This window comes from Branchiostoma lanceolatum, chromosome 6 (assembly GCF_035083965.1).
Source record: "Branchiostoma lanceolatum isolate klBraLanc5 chromosome 6, klBraLanc5.hap2, whole genome shotgun sequence".
Lineage (NCBI taxonomy): Eukaryota > Metazoa > Chordata > Leptocardii > Amphioxiformes > Branchiostomatidae > Branchiostoma > Branchiostoma lanceolatum.
In genome coordinates, this window is record NC_089727.1 from 8,067,120 (window position 1) to 8,093,843 (window position 26,724).

Consider the following 26,724-nt stretch of genomic DNA (forward strand, 5'->3'; position numbering starts at 1 on the left):
AAGAAGGTTTTCTACCATGTAAATCTTGCATAGCATCTACAAAATGAGCAGATATATGCTGTAAATTGCAAGAAGATAATTTTTTTTTTCGCACGCTCGCATCAGTTTTGGGGTTCCCAGAGGATGTCATCCATATAATCAAATCTACATGGCCTTATCTTTTTCAATAACGTGCCTTAATTTTAGCCCCCCCCACCCCCTTCCATAAAAACTCTAAGTCTTACTCCTTTTGACAGATGGGCAATGACACACACGAGTGCGTCCGTCCTTGTAAGAAGTTGCCTCAAATTGAGAGGTTGCCATGAGCCCCACGTAAAACTACCGGAAAATGAAGGCAATACGTCATAGTTGTCATGGACCTGTTGGAACTGGGCGCCTTTGTCATAAAACATGCCTCCCCCATTTTCCCCGCTTCATACTCTCCATATTCATAAAATCAAGTCTGAAAGCTCTAAAGGAAGAAGGCCAGATTGATATGTATAGATAGCGCATTAATCATATAGATGTCATTTTTCTCTCCCTGCATATCATAAATTTGTGTCTTTAAAATTGAAGAACAAATATCACAGCCTGCTTTCCAAGCGCTATAAGCTGGCTTCTTTTTTTCATTTTTTTTTCATATACATTTTACCACTCCTAGGCGTAACACACCTTGTCCATTTTTGTGCAGTAGGAAAAGTCTGCGAAAGACAGGTCTGGACTGTTAGGTTTGACCCCTTCTATTTTCAATAAGTGCGGTGGGATCTTTAATGTGCTCGAGGTGTGGCTCTCCTCAAACATGGGGCCTCCGGATCCAGCTTTACGTCATTTGAGAGGACCTCCCTAACCAAAGCTAGGTACTCATTTTCACTAGAGTAGAGTAAAAAATAGGTGTAAAGTGCCTTTCCCAAGGGCACAACATTTGTGGCCTGCTAGGGATTCGAACCAAGAACCTTCAGATACTAAGTCAACACCATCAAGACCAACTTGTCACCTGATTGTTTCTCTTTCTCCTCATTCCCAGGAACCAGCCGCCGCGCTTCATGCGACAGGACCAGATGGATGGGAGGGGTCCTGGGCCGCGGCCAGGCAGCAGGTCAGCACACTTAATGAACCAACGGCTTGTTGTGCACGGCATAACTCTCTTAGGCATTATCAATCAATTAAGAACTGTAACAGATTGAAGCAAAGACATAGGATATTGGAGATTCCTTTTTACACAACCAGTAAATCTCACTTGCTGACGTTTCGGTGTCTGTCAGACACCTTCAGTCAGCAGATGAGATTTACTGGTTGTGTAAAAAGAATCTCCAATATCCTATGTTCTACCAACCTGATGAAGTTATTTTCGGAAATGAAGCAAAGACAGTTTTGAGCAGTGGGGTTTTCATTTCTCAGATTTATTCCTTGCCCTTCGTTTAGTCCAAGGACGTCTGAACATAAGTCCTAACAGCAGGTCAGCAAGCTTAATGAATGAATGAACGGCTTGTTGTGCACCGCAGAACTCTCTTTGGCATCATCCGTCAATTAGGAACTCTAACACATTGAAGTAAAGACAGACTGAGTGCAGTTTTCAGCAGATTTTCATTTCTCAGATTTATTCTTTACCCTTCTTCTCAATGCTTAAGGACGTCTGAAATATCGAACATAAGTCCGAACAGCAGGTCAGCATGCTTAATTAATAAATGAATGGCTTGTTGTGCACGGCAGAACTATCTTTGGCATCATCACTCAATTAAGAGCTGTTAGAGATGGAAGCAAATATAGTTTTCAGCAGTGCCGTTTTCAATTCTCAGATTTATTTCTTACCCTTCGTTTAGCCCACGGACGTCTGAAATATCGAACATAAGTCCGAACAGCAGGTCATCACACTTAATGAAAGAACGGCTTGTTGTGCACCGCAGAACTCTCTTTGGAATCATCACTCAATTAGGAACTCTAACAGATTGAAGCAAACCTATAATTGCAACTTACTGTACAGTTTTTTTTTATTTCTCTACTTATTCCTTGCCCTTCTTTCTTACCCAAGGACGTCCAAAATATCGAACATAAGTAATTTAGAAAACTTGATGTCTCGAAACGTTGCTCTAACTAATTACGGTTCTTCCTCTTAAATTCTTATTTGCCTTGTCCTCATAAGGACGAACCTTGTTAAATCTCGTACATTGATGTACGTCTAGCCTTTTCAGGCGGGAAAATCCCAATAGATACTGATGTCTGCAATGTAATAGATTGGCTGATTCTTGCCTATAAGTGGCATGATGTGTTATGATCATCATGATAGTTTGGTACAGGTTTTATGTAACGTTTGAGGATAATTTAGGTCCCTGCAATGGTCTTCCTGGATTACGTTGTACGATTGCACATCCATTCTCGTTTGGGCCCTGATTCTAATTACACAATCAGGGTGTCCCTAAGGCACTAGGTGTTAAGGCGTGGTTGTGTGGGGGAGGATTATGATAGATTACTTCAAATCCTAAGATTACTGCTCAAACCGTTACGGAGTTTCTAGTATTTGCATTCAAGCTGACAATACTGACAAATCGTAAAATGACTTAAATGTAGATTTACAATTTCTTGATGCTGGTAGAAGCTCATGTTATTATTGCAGTAGCTGAAATAACGAAGTCATTTTTCACTAATTTGTAGATAAGTGTATTAGATTGTGCCCTTGAATGGCCTTAAATATGATTATTCATCCATAGAATTTAATGTACATTTTTGGCATGTGTTCAAGTACAGACTGTAGGATTAGATGGTAAGACGTGTGGCAGTGTTTGGCCCAGAAACAAGAGGTCCTGGGTTTGAATTTCTTGACATACTGTAAATGCAGAAATGTTTGCGGTTGTTTTATATTCACAGTTTTTGCAGTGAACTCTTTACCGCGAACTTAAAACCACCGCGAAAAGCTGTTTCATTGTGTGACAATAGCACTACTATTGTTTCAAACGCAAACTCAAAACCACCGTGTATTCTCCATTTTCTCCCTACCGCAAAATTAAATTTCCGCAAACATTTCTGCATTTATAGTACCCCTATGTTGAATGTGCCGTTGGGAAAGGCACTTTGCACAAATTTCCTACTTCACTCACCGAAGATGAGTACTATACCTAGCTTTGGCTAGGGACGTTCCTTCGATTAGAGCATGTTAAATCGGGGTCCTGTGTTTGAGGAGAGCCACACCACCAGTGTCAGTGGTTCAAACCCTACAGTCTGGTCTTTGTGTTGACTTCTTGAAAATGTGATAGTGACCTGTTATGCAAATCCTTCCACAAATGTGGTAAAACTCGATAAATGAATAGAATATTTAGTTTAACGAGTTACTTTTCCCCCCACCCAGGTACCAGTACAGTCATGGGCGTGGTCGAGGCCGTGGCAGGAATACCCCCACCCCTCCCCCGGGGCCGCCCCAAGGGGAGATGGACGAGAAACAGGCCATCGAAGAATCCATTGTTCTGTATGAGCTCCAGCAGAGAGACCCTGATGCCTTCCCTGCACTACCGGTAAGGAAGCACTTACTACATTGTTTTCTCTTTCTGTTTATTACCTTCGCCGAGAAGGTTATGCAGAGGGTAGCGTTTGTCTGTCTGTCTGTCTGTCTGTTTGTTTGTAGTGGCACAGGATAACTCGAGAATGCCTTGATGGATTGTCTTGGTATTTGGTATGTTGGTAGGTTTTGATGAGACCTAAAAACGATTAGATTTTGGGCCCCCTAGCGGCTTCTTACGGTACTGCAGTGGAACTTCCTTTTTTGATATCTCGTGTTCTGGACATGCTATGGAACTTATTTTTGAGTGGTAGATAGATCTTTGGACAGAGAGTAAGTGGTGTGGGTTTGGGCCCCCTAGCGGCTTTTTTGGAACTGCAGGAGCAGGTTTTGCGTCTGACTTTGAAAGGGAATAACTCAAGAAGGGCTTGATGGATGGTTATGATTTTTAGTAGGTAGATAGCTTGAGTGATGATGTACATGATTAGACACTTCTTATGCAAATCAGTATCTAATTTGCATAATTAATGAGGAAAGTTTATACATCCGCCAAATTCCATGATAGGACTCTGAAACTTGTGACATATGTAACTGAGGAAGAGAGAAATATTAATTGATATGAACTATGCAAATTAAGAACTCATTTGCATAATTAATGAGAAAATACTATAACATGATGGCCTTGATGGATGGTCATGATTTTTGGTTTGTGGATAGCTTGTGTGATGCTTAGTATGATTGGACGATAATTATGCAAATCAGATTCTAATTTGCATAATTAATGAGGCAACTTTTAAAATCCGCTTTGTTCCATGATATGACAATTCAAATTGTAACTGAGGAAGAGAGGACTGTTGATAGATAAAAAATATGCAAATGTGGGCCTTATTTGCATACTTAATGAGTAACTTCTATTATTCCACACTGGCAAAAGATGGCAATTTCATACATTTAATCCTTTTTTGTGGCATCGGGACGTTATGTGAATGTGAACATCGTTGAATCAAATTATGCTAATAAGGGCCTCCTTTGCATAATTGATGATAAATTTGTTAAGCTCATACTTTGGACATGTTATATTTTAAGACAATCAACTGGTATGATTTATAATTGATGAGAAACACTCCTAATACGTCAGTCATAAAGGTTAAAATCATTGGGCGAAGGTATGAGGTCGTGGAACTCTAGTTTGTCTCTGCCTCTCTTTGTCTCTCTCCCTCTCTCTCTCATAGCCTGGGTGCCATCCTATTTCTACCGGGGCTCCTACACTCGCTGCCCTAAGAAACTATTTTTTTAGGGTAGCGAGTGTAGGAGCCCCGGTAGAAATAGGATGTCACCCAGGCTATCTCTCTCACTCTCTCACTCTCCTTTCTCATTCTAAATCCATTGATACAAACTGTAACAGTTGGTGCAGTGCTTATTGCCAAAGGAGGAGGTTTATTTTCATGATACCCTGATTGACAACCATGTAGTTTCCCACTTGTTACCTGTTGGTTATGCATGGCCAAGGTTTATAGTGCCATCTTGTGTTTTGTGATGGTACTGCAGGTAGTGCTTTGACAGATGAGAGTTTTGCTCTTCAACCTTTGTACTGCCAAGGGCTGTAATGCCATCTTGTGTTTAGTGATGGTACTGCAGGTAGTGCTTATAACTGTTACAGAAGGAAGTTTTACTCTTAAACCTTTGTTAAATCTTACATTCATCTATGATGACATTCCAAGTTAAAGAATGTATCCTTACAAATTGGCTATTTCTCTGCAGACATCTAACGGACAAGTGCAGCATGTCCAGAGTAACACAGTATGGGGGAGGGGGCGAGGTCGGGGCATGGGGCGCCGCACCCCCACCCCTCCCCCTCCCTCCACCACGCCCAGCGATGGAGGCCACAGCATGACCATGGAGGAAGGCTCTCTCTGTAGCAGCATGCAGGAACTCAATATGAACGAGAGGGCCAGTCCTGGTGGGTGTTCATATATTTTTCTGTCATGTTTGATACTTGTATGATTTGGATTTACCTTCTCTAGGCCTTTGCAACAAAATTTGTATTTTGGTTAGTATATACTGCTGCAAGAAAAAAAAATGCAAGTGTATCAAGAAGAGTAGGGGTGGGACAATGTGCTTGGCTGAAAACACGAACCGTAGCAAGCTAGCATATTGCATTAGCTACTTGGAAACGTATTTTGCTTAACCTAAATTGAGGATGGCTTCAAACAAACAGTCAAACACTGTACTGCAACAGAAAGATATAATTGTGAAGTATTGTAGGCTACATTATAGCTGTTGATCAGTATAGATTTGCAGAATCTGGAGTGTTGAAGTGAGTATAGATTGTTGACACACAAGCTGTTGTAAATGTTGATATTAAAGCTGCAACTACAGAATAGAGAGTATTGTTCATTGTAATCTGATTAATAGGAGAGTTCAAGGAATCTCCATGTTGCATTGAACCTGTGTCTGCTATATTGGTGTCTGTTCTTCTTATGGTAACCCATATGAAACAGGCTTTAGTGCAAGCCACAACAGGACAGGGATAATTTTTCTTTAGCTGACATGTCTCTAATTCCTTTCCGTGATATTTCAGACGGTGAGCGTATTTGTTCACCAGTGTCACACCAGATGGAAGTGCCTCCCATGAAGCGAGTCATGACCCCCACCAAGGAGTTTGTGCCACGTTCCTCCCGAACACCGTCCCCATACCAGAACCCCACCCCACCACTGCAGAGTCAAAGGTACAGCTTTAATAAAGACAATAAATAGTACAGATTTACAGACTTAAGACTTAGACTTTATTGAAGAAAATCCATTTTTAGATTAATTTTTTTTTTTAATTTCAAATTAAATTTCCTTTATTTTCACATTATTCATATTTTTCATATTTTATACATATTCTTATTTACATTTTTTACTAGTGCCTACTTTACAATTTCAATCAATCTATTTTTTTACATTTTATTTATAATTTTCATATCTTTATTTTTTTCATATTCTGTATTTTTCAGTCTTTTATGTTGTATTTACTGATAATCTGATGATTTTGATGATATAACCATATACTGTGCCTATGAAAGGTTAAAAGACAAAATTAATGCAAAAAAGAATGCCTGTAGATATTAATAGTATGAAGAGTTACTGTCTGTACTTAAAACCTTTTATTTATGCTAGATACTATACCACTGAATAAATGTACCAGAAACAAAATTCTATTTAACATTTGGATTTCGCAGCAAAGGATGTAGTTCTAGAAGGGTAGATTCTAGGGTGTTCTTTAGATTGTTAGATCCTCTAAATTGTTCTTTAACATAATCTGTATCTCTCACCCAAAAACTGCGTGCTAATGCTTGCTTTTTCTGCCAAGTAGGCTCACAACTTTTTAGCCAAAGGATGCAGTTTCTTGTACTTTCTAGGACTTCTACAGGGATGATAGCATGCGATACATACACATCTATTAGTTATAGTACTCTAAATTTGTATGTTTATGTTTGTTCCTCTCCCCACCACAGTGCCAATGCAGAAATCAGCTCTTCCAACAGCGGCAGTAATCAGCAGATGTCCACTGACAGCACTTCCTCCCCCGCCTCGACCCCCAACACCCCCCCACCCCAGACCGTAGCACCCAACGGTTACGTCCCGTACGTGCAGCCCATGCACGTGCCCTTCTACCCCATCATGATCCAGGCCACAGACAACCTGACGGGTCCCGTCAACCTAAACTTTGGGCCCTCCAGGGATCCGTATGGGAACGATTTGCCACATTCAGGTGAGTTTTGGTCAGATTTGTGAATACTTCAATCTGTGAATAGTACATCAGGTTGGTTAGTCACTGAATAAAAAGACTCTTTGTACAAAATGTGGGTCAAGTGATTTAATCAACCAACGTTTCAGTGACCATCTGTCAACTTCCTCAAGGCAATTCTGAATGGTTCACATCCCACTGCACACAGGTGTCGCTGCTTGTAGATGCGTTCCCAAATGCAAAGTATTTCCCGCACCCTGTAATAGTATGATATATATTATCTACATTGTATAAGCAGTGACACCTGAGCTGCAGTGCATTGTGAACCAGTCAGAATTGCCCTGAGGAAGGTGACAGATAGTCACCAAATGTTGGTTGAATAAATCTTTTAGTTCTGTAAAGGGATATTTTTATTCCGATTTGTATGCTGTATAATACTTCTATTTTCAAACACACTATGTCTATGTCTTCCATAATTGCTTTTGCTTAGAACTGTGTGTGAAGATTTTCTTGCATAAACCTACTGATCAAATTTGGCTGATATTTGAAAATACACTGATATTTGTTGTCAATTTCATTTACAGATGTGTCCACGCTTAGATTCTTCTACAATTTGGGCATTGAGGTAAGGAAACTTGTTGGCTGAAGCTTCAAACTAGTAGATCTATCTGAACATGATATGTATTGAAGGAAATTTAAGAATATGATCCATCAGAAAATACCCATGTTACAAGCCTATAAGACAACAATAACAGTAGAATCAGATCATTTTCCATCTCAACTACCTTCACAGATGCACTGGTGTGAAAACTGTGGGGAAATCCATTGATGCTCTGTGCATTGCATTCGTTGAACGTTTTGTTTTCACTGAGCCCTTTTTTGTTGCAGTACTATCGCTGCTGCATGAGCATGATGGCCATACAGCACCAGCAACAGGAGGCAGCCATGGCCAATGCTTACTACTACAACCAACAGGCACAGGGGCAGGGGCAGGTACTGGAGTTTCCTGTATACAGTGTAACTTAAGGTTCTGGAATCCATTGTATCTTCCAGTTTATGACATTTAGTTATAATAATAGATCTTGGCAAAACAAAGGATAATTTGTTGTTGGGTTTGTTCAAAATGATTATTAAAAAAAAAGGAAAACTTTGAGTATGGGCCTTTGCAAGTGGTTTTCTAAGATCCTGCAGGGGATCTTACAGTTTTAGTTTGATTGCTCATATTGACTGGTACATACCATTAATTTCACAATTCAAATATGTAACATATGTTATTCGCTGAAATTTACAATCATAGATCTCAGTTTTTATGTTGTGTTCTGGACAATGTACAGGGATGACTTTGCTCAAGCTGTTCACAATGCCAATTTTGGATTAAGAATTTAATAACAATTCTTGTTTCCCAGCCACAGTACCAGCCATCCAGCAGTACTGATGGACCGAGTAGCAGTCAGCAGGCCCAGGAGGGGGAAGACCTGCAGCAGGAGGGGTCGGACCAGCTGCCGCCCAACGGTCAGTCCCAGGACAAGCCCCTCCCCCAGGGGCAGGGCGCTCATGTCTACACTTCCACCAGCTCCTTCAATCCCGGCAATCAGCCTGTCGATTACCATAGCAGCGCTGGGTGTGATTACCCGCTCAGTAAGACTAAGTCGTGCAGCAACGATAATTCTAACGATTCTGTAGGTAAAGATGTGTCCGTGTCCAGGAGTAACTCCATGACTAGTGTACAGTCTAGTGGTGACAGTGCGATGAATGTACAGTATGGTAGTGATAACGTGTGTGGTAGTGTTTCCTATGTGCAACCGTCCCCCAACGCCCTTCAGCAGACGTCGTCGAGCACGACGGTTGGTAGCGAGGACTCGTCCCCGGACTACACCGACTCGGGTGTAGCGTCCGAGGGCAGCGGGTCGCAGTCGTCCATACCCCGCCCCACGAGCCTCGGCCCGGGGTTGCCCAAGAGGCATTACATGGAACACCGCGGGTCCCCTAAACTCATCCCCGGGAGGTGGAGCACTCCCGAACGGTCGGGCAGTAGTGATAGCCTGAACCAGGATATGTTCCATACAGGCAGACCGTCATATGGGCCGAAGCGAGGTCCACGAGACAGGCAGGCCGCTTTCTACCGTCCCTCGTACTTTCCCACGCGCCCATACATGTCGCAGCCCCCCCGCCGTCCGTACGAGGGCCAGCCCCTGTACCACTCGCAGCTGTACAACCCCGTCCGCTACTCCAACCCCGCACACATGTCCCAGCCCCAGCAGTACTACACCAACCAGTACACCGCCCCCTCCCGCATGGCCCTGCATGGCAGTATGGGTAACCAGGCCGCCAGCATGTACGGCCGGGCAGCCGGCATGTATACACACCCCTCCCAGCAACTTAACGTCCCCCAGGGTGTTACGTCCGTCCCCTACCCCCCTATGTCACCCAGCTTGCATGTACCCGCTGCCGCCTTGCATGCGCCTAACATTGCTTCCTCCCCTTCCACAGGTCAGTATTACCCCGCCCAGGCCCCCGGGCCGGTGGACCCCAACCCCCAGGGCCCCACCCCCATCCCCGTGCCCTCCTCCGCAGCCAATGCCACCTACTACACCGCTCATCCCGGAGGGGACATGCCCTCTCAGCAGCACTATGCATCAGCCTACGACAACCAGGCCAGCTACCAGTACCCTGCCACCATGGGCTCCTGGCAGCCTCCGCACGGCGTGCCCTTATACGGCAGCCCCAACAAGGTCACGGTCGCTTACGCCACCAACTCTCCGCCGGTAGGGTATCAGGGATACGCAGGGGCCCCTCAGATGTAGGGGGGAGGTGGAGAACAAACCTAGCCATTAGCATGCCTTTCTTCAGGTCTCGGTTCCGACAGGAAGTTGTTGAAAACGTGGTGGTGTTTCAGTGTTATTTATATAGCCTGTGGTTGCCCGTATGTTGTATGTTGTATAAAGGTTCGGAGAGCACATTCCATCCCAGTTGCAAAACCAACCGTTGTGTTCGTGGGTGTTGCTTTCGAGCTGCGAGCAGTTGGACACCTTACGACGTTTTATATAACTTGAAGTTCTCGTTAAGCCTTAGGCGTGTCTGACCCTCTGTGAGGATACTTGGCAGTGGTTGGTTGACGGTGGAATGACACAGTTAACTATGAAATATGTAACATGTCAATTTCTTACTGTGTTTGTAATCAGGATAATACAAATATGAAACATATTGGTGCTTATTCTTCACAAGCAATATAAAGAATTCTTCTTGTTGAAAATAAAACAGGCCCAAAACTGTACCAATAAGTGCAGGAAAATAGTTGAAGTAAAATTTTGGAAGGTTTTCCAAATTTTCTTGTTCAGATTGCCAGGTTGTTCGATTGTAGTTGATGCTTTACAATAATAAACTTTTGAAGCAATATTCAAAATGGGAGGAAACAAACACAAACTCCCTATCTGTTCCATTATACCATCCCCAGCCAGGTATTCTTATGGAGGGTCAGTCCTTACAGAACACAGTAAAACATGAAACTGTTGTGTTGTCCAGTTTGAGAGGTGTGACCTCTCCATAGACAGTGTTGTAGATGTTAGAGTTGGAACAATGCAATCATGGGTGTGTGATGATCATGTAGCTGTTGCATTGTAGGTAGAGTATACACCATCCTCATTGGTCAAGATCCCTAAAAGCTGTTTGCTGTGATATATTTGACCAATCACCATCCAGCTGGCACAACTTTTGAACCAATCAGACACATGATAGGTCATTCCTCCTACTTAATATTAATGAGCTTTTGTCAAGCTCCCCAAGCTTCTTCTGTCAGGTAAGCACTGATTGGCTGGAAGCTAGGCCATACCAAATATGGCAAGCTCTTACAACGGAAACATTTAAAAAGTGTCAGAGGTTGATTTGCCAGGTGTACTACAGCAAAGAGCTGTTTAAGTTTCTGACAAGTGAGGATAAGCACATGTTAGCACCACCATACTGTGTAAAAAAAATGTGTAGAAATATTTAATGTGTTAAGTTGTTTATTCTCACCATTTGTATTGAAGCCTTAAAATGCAATAAACTTTAGTTAGTGATTTAAGTTATAATGCTGTAGTATTTTCCTTCCGACTTCTCCAGAATGTATTATGTCTTTTGTGATTAGAAAGAAGAACCTCACTAAAGTTTAGTTAGTTGAACCTTTCAGCTGTCAATAGATAAGTTTTAAAGGTGAAAAACGTTGTTAGTTTGAGAGGTTTATATGTATATGTTGTATGGCTGAGGAGGGCATTTTGCTAGTTCTCCTAGTTAAGCGAGAATAGGTGTAGAGCACAAGAACAATGTGGAAAGAGCGAGCGAAACATGTCATGTTGTTGAACTTCATATCTAAGAAGCTCACAGAAAACAGGAATAGAGATGTGTCGGCATGATGTTGCAGAAAGTGTATATTTACAAGTGAACGTTGTTTTTTTTGTATCCTTGATATGAGATAGTTTCTTTGAGTTCTACGTTGATTTCTCTTTGTTAGCAAGCTGAAGTATTTTTGGCGGTGCCTCCGGAGCGGAGCCTGCTTTATTTGTTGCTTTGCTTCTCTAAAAAAAATGCATGCCAAACGTTAACTAGAGAAGATGAAAAATAACAGGAAAGAGATGTAAAGAGTTCACCCCGATGAGTGCCTTTTGTTTGATGACCTGATGATGATCACACCATATTGCTTTAAATCTGAGATCGTAACCAAATAGAACTGCTTTGTTGTTGTTTTGCCTTTTTGTTTTGTTTACCAGAGATTGCTTTCGGTAAATTTGTGGGCACAGTATTTATTGCAAGAGATATGAGATTGCTGCAAGAAAAGCCTTATTTATGGGGTGCAATAAGAAGAGATTATGTATAACTGAGAAAGCGTTTTTTCGTTCAGAGAGATGTATATGAGAGAGACCGTGAAAGACAAAGCAGTGAAGACTTCTTATTTCTTTAAGAACCTTCAGTTTCAAGCCATTTCTTTTCCTTGTTGTTGTTCCGGTGCTTTGCTATTGCATGGAATGGCAGCTGACTTCCTCATCTGCAGAAGAACTATTTTCAATACAAAGTACAGTGCAAGTTTTTTTGGCTTCAATAAACTTTTCCATTATAGTACTTTGAGTGGACTCTGTCTTTTGTTGTGTGTGTACTTGTGTCAAAACTGGTGGGTTACGCCGAAGGGTGGTTATACCAGCTATATACAGATACAGAAAACACTGTTTTATGGGATAAGTTAGGAACCTTCAAGAAGACTTGAGCAGATAACAACTGTGGACTTGTGAAATGAGTACAAAGTTTTTGAAAGTCATAGTCGGTATCAGAAAAGCTACAAATCTCGAAAAACTGATTAACCATCAATAAAAAAAAATCTTATGCAAAAACAGCCTCTTTTCATCCAAGGTTTGTCATTTTTCCCTAAGATCTGTAGGCCTTATCACCCAACTCATGTTTCACATAAATTTTTACAATTTCCAAACCAAATTAGATACACGAAACAAAAACTTGACATGTATGTATTCCACAAAAATTTCTATGAATTTGATAGAATCCAATACAAAAACATCCTTGTACATGTACATGCACATATTTTCTATGAGTTTGTATCTGAGTTCTCTAAACTGATCATACACTCTGGTGATTTTTACTTTAAACAGAGATGGACATGTGTAAGCAAAAGGCTTAAAGGAAACTTAATCTTTCTTGCCAGAAATGTGTTTCACAAAGCCCTGACACATGAGCACAAACCAGTAGTAATTCAAACTGTTAAACAGAAGACACCCTGAGACGTAACACAAGGACACTTGAAGAGGCAGCTCGTAGAAGTCGTCTTGTGTTGCCATGACCTTGACAAGGTTGAAGGTCCCGATGGCTGTCACCACCACGCGGGCGATAAAGAACGTCACCAACATGACGACACCATTCACAACGTAGAGCTTAGTCTTCTTGTAGCCGAAATCCATAAGGAGATATCTGCCAGTACAAGAAAAATGGAAAGCGATCAGGTAATAACATTTGCTAATGTAGATGTTTGATGATTATTGCTCATTGTGAAATGTATCATTCATTCAGTTTATGCCAGGCTGTCTCCAGGACCCGTCCATCCGTCCCAGGACGGAAATTTGCTTGTTAGGACGGAAAAAAATTCACACTGTCCTTCCCAAAATCTGAACTTTATGACATGAAATTGATGAAAATGCATCTTTGTAAGCTTAAAATGATGACTTTAACAACGAAAATACAAAACATCCGCACCCAAACAATGAGTGTGGTTGAAAAAAATTTGAAGCTAGAGACAGCCCTGAGTTAATGTTAAGTTCTCCTTTTTTGTATCCTGATTTGTTATGATTTTGTAAGGGCTCCCTTGGAAGTCAGTTACTTGGTTAACTGAAGGGACCCCCCAAAAGATTCATTAAAAAATAAACGTACAAGTTTGTAGACATCAGATTTTCAGATAATGAACATTCAAATGATTTTTAAGTAAGAATATAACAGTCATCACCTAATATCCAAGCAGATGTTTGAGGATGCTAAATCATTAAATGTACTACATGAACCATCAGGGACTCGGTTGGACACTCAGATGGAAGACGTAACGATTTAGCTTCCCCCAAATATCTGCTTGGAGATTGGGTATCACCTTCTACAGTCATAATAGAGTTTTGTTCTTAAAGGGTATAATACACCAAAATACAACATTTTCCTATTATCTGAAATAGGAATAGCATCATTGAAGGAATAGACACGTTTAAAACAAATCACATCCTTCTGATGTCATCTAACATTGAACCATCAGAAACCATACTTTCATGGATCCAACTCTTTATTTTTATCTGATCTTCTCACCAGGTGATTACATTAATTCATTCATTCATTCATTAATCAGTGACTAAATACCTGCTCATGACGTCAGAATGAACACGGCAGCCGGTTAGGAACCTTACACAACGGCTTGCGAAAAACATTATTTAATGGGCAAACAGTGCTTAATTATCGTGATAACATTTAATTAAAGGATATAACAATATCTCTTTCGTGTTCTTGTTAAAATAACGTTCTTTCCGAGCCGTTGTGCAAAGTTCCAAATCGACTGCCATCTTCGTTGTGACGTCATGAGCAGGTAAGTCACTGATTAATGTAATTACCCAGTGGGAAGAGTCAAAAGCTAGAGGTATGATGTTTTCATGGTTCGATGTTCAATAACATCCGAAGTGTGCATATGTTGTGAAAATTTCTATGTTATTAAACATATAGTATTATGTTTTAAGTAATTTTAGGACATTCTTAATGTTGATGTCATTGGTGTCTTATGCCCTTAAAGATAAGAATAAAGCTGATTAAGAGAACTCAATGGGAGATGGGAGTCAGAACTTGCATTCTCCTTGCCTTAGAAAGACGCTTGGGTTCGACAGTTCCATCATAATGGTTATGTTGCCATAGAATGCCATACAGGGATAAAACTGTGAGGAAGAACAAGTGAAGTTGTGAACATCAACAAATTTTAGGTACAGGTACAGGTTTAGATAAAGCTACCTGTTTGAATACTGTACCGGTACACAGCTCTGTTTACACATCTTTGATTAAAATAGGCACAAATTACAGTAACTGTAGTTTAACATTGCCGCATGATAACGGCTTCACCAAAAATGGACGGGGAAAACAACAGAACACTCCGAATATGACCTTAGTTTTTTACAAGCTGCGTCATGGTTTTAACTGCTTATTGCAGTGAGATGCATTGTGGGTTACATGATAAGTAACATCTCAAAGTTGTAGGCCCCTAGCTGAGACAAATGGAATTTGTCTGGATATGTACTTAGAACTGATTACAAGTTAGGGGCCTTCACCATTGACATTTACCAACAATGCATCTCGCTGGACATGTGCAGTTTAAAGGAGTCCTAAACTCCAGAAGGGGGTGTTATTTTCCACTAGATTATGTATCAATAAATACATAATCAGACAACTTTTCACAAAATTCTGCTTGTGGTGAATTGCACAAGGCGTGTTTGGTAAAACAATATGATACTCACTAAACCCGTGCAGACCCTATAACCATGTATTCCCTATGCGTAAACATACATCTTTAATCGTAAATATTTTTGGCATAAATGAGGGTGGTTAAGCACAATAAGAAGGCCAAATGTTGAGAAGATATAAAAGAACACATAGCCAGAAGGTTTTTCTTAACCACCCTGACATTCTTTTTGTAATCTAACTTTTGTCAGGCCTTGTAAGGCACATTGTATTAAGCCATAGGCTGAGATTTTTTGATTTAATTAATTAGAAAATAGAGGGTCACCTGGGGAATTTAGTAGAATACTGGATGCTTTTTGATTCGCACGGATCTAGTGGGTACTTTATCGTATACTGTAAAAAATATCAATTTTTACTTCCTAAAATTATCATCTATTGGAAAATAGCTCCCCCCTCTGGACTTTAGGACTCCTTTAAACAGTGAATCAGCTTATTGGAAGATTCCACGTACCATTCCGATGAATGAGCAGTACAGAGACATACAGTGGTGGGCCACGTAGAGCTTGGTGGACAGCTGGGTGTGAAGGGCCATCAGCAGAAGGTCTGTGAAAAGATTCCCACTTATGTAAGTAGCTTGGTTAAAAATATAAAATAACACCACATGTAGCTCTGCTGGACTTATGCATGCATTAACTGCTTTGGAATATGACAAGGCTATATTGATTAGATTACATGGATAACATTCCCTGAGCACCCCAAAATTGATGCATGCGTGCAAAGCAAATAACAAGTTGGGCAAAAAAATGACCTCATTATGAAGTGGTAAAGAACTTCAAGGTTCTTTCATATCTTCTTTGACTATTGAAGACTTCGGTCGAAATACATTTTGTGCTACGAGTAAGTTTACGACAAAATCAGTATGTTCCATGATAGGAAAAGAAGCATTGTACGAATAAGTATCAATCTTCCAATTTTTTTTTGCAATTTATGGCATATATTTGCAACTTCTTTGTATAATTTACAGTACGGTTGCAAATTTTCTTCTTGGAAAACGGACAAAAATTCATGTAGTCAAGTCAGTATGGCAATTATGATAACTAGTGCAAAACAGATTCGGTATATTTTTTCACACTCTGAACATTACTAATAGTGTAATTTTCTTTTACAATTTTCAATCGTCCTATAATTTCCAGTCCATACAATTTGACCATATTTACCTGTGCATGCATATCCCATGTACATGGACGCTGCCAATCTGACCCAGGGGGAGTCAAACCTGGTGGTGAAAAAACATCACAGGTATTCATAAATAGTGAATATGGATGATACAAAAAGCCAGCTGTGGACATTAAGATTATGATACAAAGTAGTTGCGATCCCACAGCCTATGCCAACTCCGTCAGAATGTAGCATAAAAGCATAAAAGTGCAAATATTTGACGTAGCCACTCTCTCATTTTTCGAACCGATAATTGCCATGCTGTCATTGGTTTAGCTGCTGATTGTGATGGACAGTCAGGGTCGGTCTATTGTTGGTATTGTTGGGAACAAAGTATGCAGAAACGTGCAAGCTGTTGCAACTTTCGACAAGTTAGATGGGTTGCACAAAATTGATTTGCTAGCCACTTTCCATTTATTGGTTCTTATACTAAAGCAATAGCAGTACGTTATGACGCGCTGACTGGCATGCTAACAATTGAAGCACATATTTTGTGTATCAAAAATCGTGGCCACTCACCATACGCCCCCTGGCGGCAGCTCGGTGCACATGTAGGTGTACCATGACAGGATAGTGGCGGGTATGGCATGACAGATCACCTTAAAACTGAGGAGAAAATAAAATTATTTGTACGATTCAACAATACAGCTCTGAGACAGAACCTTATGAACGAAATTTTGTTACAGATAGGTTGAAATTCTAGCGGTTTCACGTGCAAAACTCGTGTTGAAGTTGAGAGAAAACCTACTTGTCGTCCACTGACACCTGTTTTTCCCTGGACATCGCCCGATACGTTACAGAAAATCGTCCGAAGATTTCACGACTCAGACGAAACACCAGTAACCATGTTAAGAACGAACAGACAGAAACCAGGGGATAGATAGTTTCTACTGCCATCTTATCTAACGTTAGCACTGTCTCCTCACAATCTTGCGACGTTAAGTAGGAGAACCTCTTAGAATTGTGTACACCGTTGGACTCTGTACTAAAGGTTTAGGCAACAATGGTCAACAAAACACACAGTGAAATCCAGGCCTGGTCAGATCAAAGTCCAAAAAGTAAAAAATTCCGGGTCTATAATTGGTTAAGAGCAGCGTTTGTAAAAGGACTGTGACCCCAGGAGGGGAAAGCTCTGATCATTATATATTCATGTGCTGGTAATAAACAGAGAATGTGATACCATTTGCATGTCTGCAATGTTGATTAAAAAATACCATTGTTAGTTTTGCTTCATGATTAATACATAATCTTTCTCCGGAAACCCTCGTGATTTGGGCGCCGTGCATGATAAAATCCCGTTGTTGTTGCCAAACCGTAAAAGTCGCATGAAATGCCAAAGTTTCTATAGATATATGACGTCACGGTCTCCGGTCGTAAACCGTCAAGTGACTGTAATCTAGAGTTGTAAATAACGCCCCCGTGCGATGTGTTTTGGTACTTCTCATATGTCTAACATTCGTTGCTACAGTCGGGTTTTCAAGTATTTGTCCTACTCTGGTCATACTTACGTTGCGTACCATGCTCAAACGTTTGATGGATGGTACAAAACATGTCAGAATAGAAAAAAGGAATTCATTGTCATTGTCTCCGGATCTACTAGCCCATAACCCAAGGAATGCATCACCCAATTGACATTTAAAAATACCCGTCTTATCAAGGCCAGCAAACACAGATTCCGGTGCTAGAATGGGCTAAGCAAACTATGGCGTTGTAATCTAAAGCGCTGCTCAAACGTCGTAAAAACATTGAAAATCTCTGCAGCCAACGCATCGTTCTCACTGACAAAAAAACAACTACTTTTTCGGAAACAAAATGGTGCGCTTCATTCCATTGTTAGCCATACTGTTTGTGGTAGTTTGTAGCGGTGTGGCTCACGTGTTACCAACGACCGATGAACGGGCCCAGAACGAAGTGGAACAGCCGAAAACTAGTAACGTTGCCGACCTGACGTCTGAGTGGAATCTGGCGCTTCACACGTCGAGGCAGACGGGCGATTGTCGCCTAGCGGGTACGTAACAGCATACGTCAAAACAATTTCTCAGTCTGTTTCAAACTAGCCTAGTAAGGGTATTTTACCAGCCCTAGTACTTCTAAGCATAGGCCTTTTTCTGACTACCTTCCCAGCCGACCGATTACTGTCGTACCCGTGCGGGGGGCGAAGTAATAGAATCCAATACCATAAAAATTCACGGTTGCGTTAACGGGTCTGGACGGGCGGGCAACACCACCAGTACCGTAGAGATACCGGGGAGCTCTCGATGGTATGCCGTATGGTTAACAGGCTATTTTTGTAGACATATTCATGAACAAAACTGATGATGAAAACATACAGGACAGGAATGGGATAAAGGTTCTGTTTTCATTTCTCTTAGTGCTGCTTTGTGGCATCCTGTCCCTTACAACTAGCTTTGAATTTATTGTACAATGACAAAATGAAGAGAACGAAATTTAGTGAAGTCCCTGAAACCGGCCGGAATCATTGACTTATACAGTCAATTCAGCGAAAACTTTTAATTTTGTAATGAAAAAATAAGACGATGTCGTAGCAGAGATCACAATGTCTACTCTTAACGTTACAAATGACAAGGATTGTTTATCTGGCATAGTTGACATGACGTAGCGATGTTTTTAGTTAACAAGTTAATCTTCATCAATTCAAATTAAGGCCATCTAAATTGCTACTGAGAAAACAGCAACCTGTTTGAATCACGTAGTTGCTTTGATACTACTTTAGAGAATGGAGAGTTCTGTGTGCATGGGGGGGGGGGGGGGGTCCCTCTATCATTAAAAGCTGAAAATGAAACTTTTGGGTTTGTCTGAATGTCGTTTTAGCTACTTTGATTCTCAATCTTGCAACGTGTAGTCGTTAGGGCCTATCGTAGTTTTCTTTCTTTAAACCCATCTCTAAGCCTTTTTGCCAGATGAGAAACTGCGTCTCTGAAGTGAAGATAACACTGCCTTGTATATATAGACCTATTCAACATGGTCTGAAGACAAGTTTATTCCCCTTTTAGGCTATATAAAGAGGATTGCGATGCCGTGGTGTCACACGGCCACCGTTCTCATCAACGCCTGCCGCGGACACTGCGAATCCGAGACCTCACTGTCCCCTTACGCCACCGTGCGGGCCTCGAGTGGGCTGCAAGTCTATACCACCAGGGGGAGCTGCTGCACCATAGCAATTACGCATCAGGTGAGTAGTGTATTGGTGGTGCAGAAATCGGTCTGTGTATACAGAAAAGAATTCCTTTGCATTGAAATGATTTAAAATGTTAAAATATTTCTGGTATGCTGTACCATGGTAGATGGGGTGTCATAATGGAACAGCATATAACAAACAGGGGATTGCAGATTCTGTATGTTCCGCCAGAGGGGTTAAGGTTTGACATCTCTAACTGCTTTGTTTCTTGTGTTCTCCCCTCACAGGTGACGTTCAGCACGTTGTGTTGGGACGGTGTGCGCACCAACACTATCGAGTCTGCTGCCAGCTGCGCATGCGGAGTATGTGACTACAACCAGTGATGACCATAAATTCACCAGAGAGATTCTTAGCCTAGATACTAATGTCTGATTTATCAATGATAAAGCTACGTCTGCAGAAGGTTTATATGGGTAATTCTCTGTGTTGGACGAAATTGCAAGGAGCAGAATTTTCATTCTGATGATGCAGACTTCAGCTTGACCGTATCACATTAAAACATGTTATTCTGTCGTTTGTTCCATACACTGAGTAATGCTGTGTAAGGCACTTGGCCAGAATTATGTTTCATAATGTACTAGTATCATTACATTTTAAGGCCACAGCAAGTAAATCTTATGGATGACATCAGCGCGTGCATTGATTTTCGCCTGATTTTGAAAAAAAAAAACATGATTTTTTACCTTTGGCAATAAGAACAGCTCAGAATGGGGACTGAATGGTCTGAATGCCATACGACCGCCACATGGCCTATGTAGCTTCTTGTTTACTTGAATAACTTCGGTAGCAGATCATACAATCAGTTGTTACCCCCATGAAAATGGTGGTATTGTTTTGTCTGTCTGTCTGAGTGTGTATTTTTGCATCTTTTTAATACATGCATCAAGAACCTGAGTTTCTAACGATCTTCACTGTGTATATGTCCGTAACATTGTACAAACTACGGTTATCATATTACATTCTCATGGTTAAATAGATTATAATGATTCCATCCTGCAAAAGGAGAGAACCCATGTATCTTGTTGTTTTTGTATGATCTAGACTATCAATGGCATTAGATAATGTGCATTGAATACTAACATGAAAGCTATTTATTATTCAGCCATCCATTGGTTGTGCCACATACATTGACTATCATTTTCAGTTTGAGAATTTCTTAACGAATCACCTATCCATCTAAGACGGTTTTTTTTTCAAATAGCATAACACTGTTCCCCGTGATCCTTTTCGACGTGCTGTTTGCATTAAAGTACAAAAAATCTCATGCAATAAATTCTATATGCAAATAAAGCAGTAACAATAGCTGGTAGAACCATTGCAAAACTGCGAAACAGTAATAATAGTACTAAGTAACACGCGGTGTTGCTTCGATTTCAGACCCAGTCGAACTTTATTTTTTCAACTACGCGCAGTTTCGGTTGCTTGGATAGATCTGATGGCAATTCGGAGCATGGAATAAGAACCCGGTTTATGATCTGAACACCGTTTGTAAATGTAGTGAAAGAAATAAGCTGTCCGATGGGGTCTGTAACGAAGGCCACACACGGTACACGTTGGTCCAAATCCACTTCTACGATGACCTAACCGAACATGTAGAGGTAGGCCAAGACAACGTGAGCCAGAACGGTTGAAGCCAGGGCGCTGCCGGCAATGGTAGCAACACGCGCTCCGGAGTCTGTCAACAGGTACGAATGGTAACATGTAAACGCCATTCAAAACACTTATCTAGTGCAAAAAAAGTTCAATTACTGGTTGAAAACTCCTTCAAATAGATCTTTCCAATTGTTAAAACTGTTCTAACCCCTATTAGGGCAGCCCTGTGGACTTACCGTCATCAGCTTTCTGGGCTGCAATGCCAGGGGGCATCGTTGCGTCAGGCTGCACTTCGGTAGTCATACCACCAAGAGGCACTGTTTGGTCGTTCTGCATTGCAGTGGTCAGACTGCCATGAGGCACTGTTGGGTCGGGCTGCACTGCAGTGGTCGGACCGCCAGGAGGCACTGATTGGTCGGGCTGCACTGCAGTGGTCGGGCCGCCAGGAGGCACTGCGAGGTCGGGCTGCACTGCAGTGGTCGGACCACCAGGAGGCGCTGTGTGGTCGGGATACACCGCAGTGGTCAGACCGAATATATCAGTTGTAATGCAAATCACTGAAAATGGGTCTAATTTGCATAATCAATGAGGAAATTCTCTAATACCCGTGTTTTCAATGCGCTAGTATCTTTTATTTAGGGTTATTTCTGAAAAAAAAACTTCTGAGAAAAGAGCAAGTTAAATATAATGGGTTTTACCATCTTCTATCTCACAGACGTAGCGGAAGTGTGAGAGGCAGTGTGCGTCGGCCCAGTTGTCTCGGCGTTCCCCCACTTTATCACCGAAGACGATGTGCGAACAGTTGTAGCCACGAATGTCATCGTCTGGCTCCCATGGTGCCCAGCTCGTAAAACTGCCCAGTGCGGTGCCCCTGCCGTCTTTCCACACTCCTGCCGTGACCATTATACCAAGCCAGAACTGATCGCCACTATATTGTTGAATGTAGAAGTACGTTAACGTTATATAGTCAGCTTGTTTTATTGTTTTAACAGCCAGTGGGTACCCATCTTAGTAATGAAGCTGTTTTAGCGTGCTTGAAGCACATGGACGAACAAGGGACCTCCATTTTACGTCCCTTCCTAAAGACGGTGCAGCTCCAACAAGGACACCCTTCCCCCGATTCGAGCTGTGGTCTCCCTGTTACCAACTAATTGGAACCTCGTACCAGGAGTTCAACTGAAAAGCCGCCACCACATGAGTTAGTATACATGGACACCCCAGTTTATTTCTGCTTATTATGATCTGTACACCAAAATACCCATTCAACTGAGAACGTGGACTAAAATAACAGTGATACCCAAACCCTGTGTAGTTAAAGCCCTATATGTACTTCAATTAATAATTCACCTGCTGACGCAGTTCTTTAGGAATACCAGGTCCCTGTTTTCCTCCTCGTCCCTCGGTATCGCCACGATGCCGCCTCGTCGCCTGCATTCTTCCTGCGCACCACTATAGGTCCTGTAGTCATCAGCTGCGGAGTACGTCTTACCGCTGGGTAGTACCAGACTATCGTCGTGCGGGCAGGATGCTTCTAAGATTAATGTGATCAGGACAAAGATTTCTCAACCAATAAAACGGACCGGTAACTTTGGATCATGTCCACTAGTCTCTACCAGATTAACTACGTCGGCTATAGGGAGAATATTTGCCAGCAGGGTTTCATTTGCAGGCTCCTACGCGGGTGAAATGTGATCTTCACCGTGGACTGACTCTGCTGGCTAATTATTCCTTTTTCTGTCTAATTCTACGATCCATACGCCCGTAGGAGGGCCTGGTGGAGGCTACATGTCCGCGTGTTGAGGTGCATTATGCGAGAGCCAGTTATCATGAGCAACAAAGAACGTATAAGTGTAATCCTCAGTCATGACTCTCCTTTATACAAACGCAATGAGATAGGTTTGCATCAACGAAACAACAGAATATACTCATGAAGCCGAAACAACAAGTCACTTGGAAATGTCATGCATGACGTATCTTATATGCAATTCGACACCGCATATTCTATCAGTTTGTTTTCTTACTCGCACGATTGCAAGTATCTAGATTTTTAAAGTAGCATGCATTCTATTAGGTAGACTTATATATATATTATATAACTTCGGTTTTATATATATAGAACTGTAGTTATGTACCAGCCATACTTTGTACCTTGTACAATTGTTGCGCAATAAAGTTACCTATCATGACATCGTACACATATTCACACTTGTTTAACGTGCACTTTTCCAAAGAGACGACAGCTAACAGAAGATATTACTGCTCATATAATTGTTGTGCAATAAAGTTATATATAAGCCGAATTAGAAGCCGATTTGCCGAATAGGAACCTTGCGAACTATCATCGCAAAGAATTTTGTGTGCGGAGTAAATGGTTTATGGTATACTGTTTGTGAAGTAGTATTTCTTCTACAAAGCACAGGCGCAGACTATCCCAATGCATGTTATGTTTATGTTTATGGAGCTACCAACAGTCGAAATCCGAAACAAAGACTATACAGCTTGAGGGTAGTTGTTTCTGACATGCCCAGGCTAAACGTCATCCTTTGTTGTTCCAGGCTCTGTTCTGTAAAGCTAGGCAGAGCCTGGGACTAAACACTGTAGTCATAAAGAGTGTCATCCTGTTTAGTTCCAGGCTCTGTTCTGTGAAGGCAGAACCTGGGAGTAAAACAGGGTGACACTCGGGCTACTTTATGACTAGTGTTCTACTAAAATGTCCCTGTGGCGCAAGTGGTAACGCAACCTCGCTGCTTGGCCATATGAATCAGATATCGTGAATCCGTGGGCCGGAGTTCGATCCTATGGTCGGCCACATGTTGTAAAGGATTGAATTCGTCAGTCGGATGGTGACGTAAAGTCGGGGACCCCGCGTATGAGTGAGTTTCATGTTTAAGCCTCAAGCGCCAAACCTCTGCACGTAAATGTATACAACACACTTATCGAGAAGATAGAGTGGGGGTGACCCAGCGTGCTTGGCTAAATACGCGAGCCGTAGCAAAGCTGCATTGCACTACTCGCTAGCGAGAACGCGTCAAACTCTGCACGTATGAGAACCCAACGCACTATCTAGAAGAGTAGGGGTCCTTCCCGGTGTGAGTGGTTCAAAACCTACAGTCTTATGGCCGCACATGGGGTAATTGCCGTACGCGTATTGAGGTCACCTGCGCGCCGAATCATCGGGCAGTCGCTCCAGACCCTTGCGATTTAGCCCCGCCAATTGTGCGCTCCTCGCAATTCAGCCTCTGGCTGTGAAGAGAGAGTATTCGGCCTACCCAATGATAAAAAAGGGGTAACCCGGTAAGCGTGGTTAAAACGCGAGCCGTAGCGAAGCCACATTGCACAACTAGCTAACGAATTCGAAACAGCGCCATGCTTCGTCCTCAGTCTGAGGTTCGTCCGCTTTAACTTTACCTTATCTTTTTATTCTACCTATGGACTAGCTAGTTACACAACAGCAAATGCACCTGGCAGAGACTCTGACCCAGACTCCCTGAGAGAGTAGCATAGACTCCACAGGAGCATCAGCGATGTAAGAGTAAGCGCCAGGTTCCCCATTTCTGCTACGAGAACGGCTGCCCAATGTTGTACTAATTCGCTGTCGTGAAATACTGATGGATATTTTTACCGGCGCACGAACTCACCGTACCATGTACTAGTAATCAACAACTTGTGCGTGCGGTACTGTAAATGCAGAAATGTTGGCGGTGGTTTTATGTTGGCGGTTTTCGCGGTGAACTCTTTACCGCGAACTTAAAACCACCGCGAAAAGCTGTTCCATTGTGTGACTGTAGCGCTACTGTTGCTTCAAACGCGAACTAAAAACCACCGCGAACACTCCATTTTCTCCCTACTACGAAATTAAATCCCCGCGAACATGTCTGCATTAACAGTATTTCAACTGGAGCACGAACTCTCGCGTCAACCTCTACCAAATAAGGCAATACCTCCGGTAGTAGCAGTGTTAGTGAGAAAAATCATTAAATGATATTGACTTAATTAGTTTCTTCCTACCAGTATTTTCTGACGAGTCGTTCGTGAATTATTCAATGACTGGAATTCCGTGACTCCCTGTAAACATTCCGGAATCTTCTTTATTTATGTACACAACACATTCTTCTGTCCATTGAAAGTGATAGTTAAGTTGAGTCCTTTGTGCAGTATATTTCAATATTCTAAACGTTGGAAAATTGTCCATTTCATGAATGAAGAATTATGATATTTGTATTCTTCTGTTTAAGCGTAGCCGTCATTTCCTAATACAAAGGAGTGAAGAATATTCAAATATCGTACTTCTTTCTATAACTTGTTTCTGTTAAAACACATGTTCTGAAGAGTGTATCGGTGTTTCTGCCCAGCCCTACAAAACTACCTAGAAGGTGGGCTCTCATGACTCGGATAGTTGACCTGACCCGGAAGATAATGCACACATTATTTTGGTGGGAACTTTAAAGTGTTTGTTTGTTTGTTTGTATTGTACACCCGGTAAACCGCCTCATGGCGTAACACACCAGGTTTGTACTGAAGAGTACAAGCTGCATATCTGGACAGATTCACTCACACTGGGAAGGACCCCTACTCTTTTCGATAAGTGTGGTGGCTTCTTTTGCGTGCTCGATGTGTGCTCGCTCGCTCTGAAACAGGGGACCTCCATTTAACGTCCTATTCGAGGGACGTCCCTAACCGAAGCTAGGTACTATAGTACTCATTTACACCTGAGTACTATACAAAGTACCTGAGTCATACAAAGTGCCTTTTCAGCGTCAACGGTACAAGCCAAGGGGCCCCGGATTCGAACCCAGGACATCTGGGTTTGGGGCCAAACACCCTGTCACTGGGCCAACACGACGCCACCTGGAATGAAGTTAAAAAGTTGCTATTTCATCTGATTTGCTAACGATTCTTTTCCAGATTAGAATGAAATATTTTTGCTGTGACAATTCAGCCGAAACGTCGTGTTACAACGTACTCAAATAAAGCAATTTTCGCCATTCTAGGATGAATGCAAATGAGATTCATGATGATATGCGTGACGTCATATTCAGGACTCTGCTGTCATGGCGACTTGCCTGTAGTTTGTATTACCGAAACGAGGTGGGCAATAAAGGTCTTTCATTCATTCATTCATTCAATATTGTGAAGCAGGAGGGCCAAAAGGGGTACATTCGAAATTAAAGAGACCCAGCATGTGTTTTTTTCAACCGTCTTAAAGCCAGTAGATACTTTCAAAAATGGTTCTAGACGTATTTGCATACATCTTGATGACCTTAGAAAGGATCGGTTTTTAGGCATTGGCGAGGAGCCCATGAAAAGCGCCACCTACATTCATGCATTCATCATATCTTGTGCGTTATTAGTTGACTACAATATATTTGTACACCGTCCGTTTTCCCTTTACAACTTTGCCTTTTTCATTAACTGTTCATCTGCTTATATGGGGAAAGAGACGGAGGCCAGCCACCACTCTACGATCTTTCACTCCAACATCCTTGCTCGATTTCCTATGTCAACTTCGGCCTTTTACTTCATCACTCTAATCAAACTCCTTTCACACAGAAAACACGGCTTTTG

The 26,724-nt window shown here is 41.8% G+C and overlaps 4 protein-coding genes across 16 annotated transcripts in view; 2 read left to right on the plus strand and 2 right to left on the minus strand.

Moving 5' to 3' along the window:
• The window catches only part of LOC136436390 (UDP-N-acetylglucosamine transferase subunit ALG13-like), a 76,808-nt gene extending 64,518 nt beyond the window's left edge, over window positions 1-12,290 (plus strand). For 11 of the 13 annotated variants that reach the window (XM_066430334.1, XM_066430339.1, XM_066430335.1 and 8 more), the window contains 8 exons: window positions 1,004-1,075; window positions 3,320-3,482; window positions 5,228-5,426; window positions 6,048-6,195; window positions 6,967-7,223; window positions 7,784-7,824; window positions 8,088-8,192; window positions 8,606-12,290. In XM_066430334.1, coding sequence (XP_066286431.1) covers window positions 1,004-1,075; window positions 3,320-3,482; window positions 5,228-5,426; window positions 6,048-6,195; window positions 6,967-7,223; window positions 7,784-7,824; window positions 8,088-8,192; window positions 8,606-10,003 — 2,383 coding nt within the window. In that variant the 3' untranslated portion in view covers window positions 10,004-12,290. The remainder of the gene's footprint in view (window positions 1-1,003; window positions 1,076-3,319; window positions 3,483-5,227; window positions 5,427-6,047; window positions 6,196-6,966; window positions 7,224-7,783; window positions 7,825-8,087; window positions 8,193-8,605) is intronic. The other 2 variants (XM_066430346.1, XM_066430336.1) reach the window with 2 other exon arrangements.
• Window positions 12,291-12,865: 575 nt separating this feature from the next.
• LOC136437225 (TLC domain-containing protein 4-like) lies at window positions 12,866-17,632 on the minus strand. Its single transcript, XM_066431706.1, has 6 exons — window positions 17,116-17,632; window positions 16,887-16,973; window positions 16,367-16,425; window positions 15,661-15,752; window positions 14,559-14,632; window positions 12,866-13,145 (listed from the first exon to the last, which is right to left on the minus strand). The coding sequence occupies exons 1-6, from the start codon at window positions 17,262-17,264 to the stop codon at window positions 12,866-12,868; spliced, it is 741 nt and encodes a 246-aa protein (XP_066287803.1). The 5' UTR covers window positions 17,265-17,632.
• Window positions 17,633-18,050: 418 nt separating this feature from the next.
• Window positions 18,051-20,575, plus strand: LOC136436392 (glycoprotein hormone alpha-2-like). Its single transcript, XM_066430348.1, has 3 exons — window positions 18,051-18,375; window positions 19,382-19,560; window positions 19,794-20,575. The coding sequence occupies exons 1-3, from the start codon at window positions 18,180-18,182 to the stop codon at window positions 19,887-19,889; spliced, it is 471 nt and encodes a 156-aa protein (XP_066286445.1). The 5' UTR covers window positions 18,051-18,179; the 3' UTR covers window positions 19,890-20,575.
• Window positions 20,576-21,837: 1,262 nt separating this feature from the next.
• On the minus strand, window positions 21,838-25,058 carry LOC136437482 (C-type lectin domain family 3 member A-like). Its single transcript, XM_066432100.1, has 3 exons — window positions 24,621-25,058; window positions 22,507-22,690; window positions 21,838-22,087 (listed from the first exon to the last, which is right to left on the minus strand). Exons 1-3 carry the CDS (start codon window positions 24,709-24,711, stop codon window positions 21,838-21,840), a joined length of 525 nt encoding a protein of 174 aa, XP_066288197.1. The 5' UTR covers window positions 24,712-25,058.
• Between the last annotated feature and the right edge of the window lie 1,666 nt (window positions 25,059-26,724).

What these genes read in the sequence shown, in the direction of transcription:
- LOC136437225 (XM_066431706.1), bottom strand. Translation starts at nt 17,264, where the DNA reads ATGGCAGTAGAAACTATCTATCCCCTGGTTTCTGTCTGTTCGTTCTTA. An exon ending in ACTGCTCATTCATCGGAATG is followed by an intron (nt 14,633 to 15,660) that starts GTACGTGGAATC and finishes TCTTCCTCACAG; the next exon opens with TTTTATCCCTGTATGGCATT. An exon ending in AACCCAAGCGTCTTTCTAAG is followed by an intron (nt 13,146 to 14,558) that starts GCAAGGAGAATG and finishes TTGTACTGGCAG; the next exon opens with ATATCTCCTTATGGATTTCG.
- LOC136436392 (XM_066430348.1), top strand. Translation starts at nt 18,180, where the DNA reads ATGGTGCGCTTCATTCCATTGTTAGCCATACTGTTTGTGGTAGTTTGT. An exon ending in GGGCGATTGTCGCCTAGCGG is followed by an intron (nt 18,376 to 19,381) that starts GTACGTAACAGC and finishes TTCCCCTTTTAG; the next exon opens with GCTATATAAAGAGGATTGCG. An exon ending in CCATAGCAATTACGCATCAG is followed by an intron (nt 19,561 to 19,793) that starts GTGAGTAGTGTA and finishes CTCCCCTCACAG; the next exon opens with GTGACGTTCAGCACGTTGTG.
- LOC136437482 (XM_066432100.1), bottom strand. Translation starts at nt 24,711, where the DNA reads ATGGGGAACCTGGCGCTTACTCTTACATCGCTGATGCTCCTGTGGAGT. An exon ending in TGGGTCAGAGTCTCTGCCAG is followed by an intron (nt 22,691 to 24,620) that starts GTGCATTTGCTG and finishes CATTAATCTTAG; the next exon opens with AAGCATCCTGCCCGCACGAC. An exon ending in CTAAAGAACTGCGTCAGCAG is followed by an intron (nt 22,088 to 22,506) that starts GTGAATTATTAA and finishes TCAACAATATAG; the next exon opens with TGGCGATCAGTTCTGGCTTG.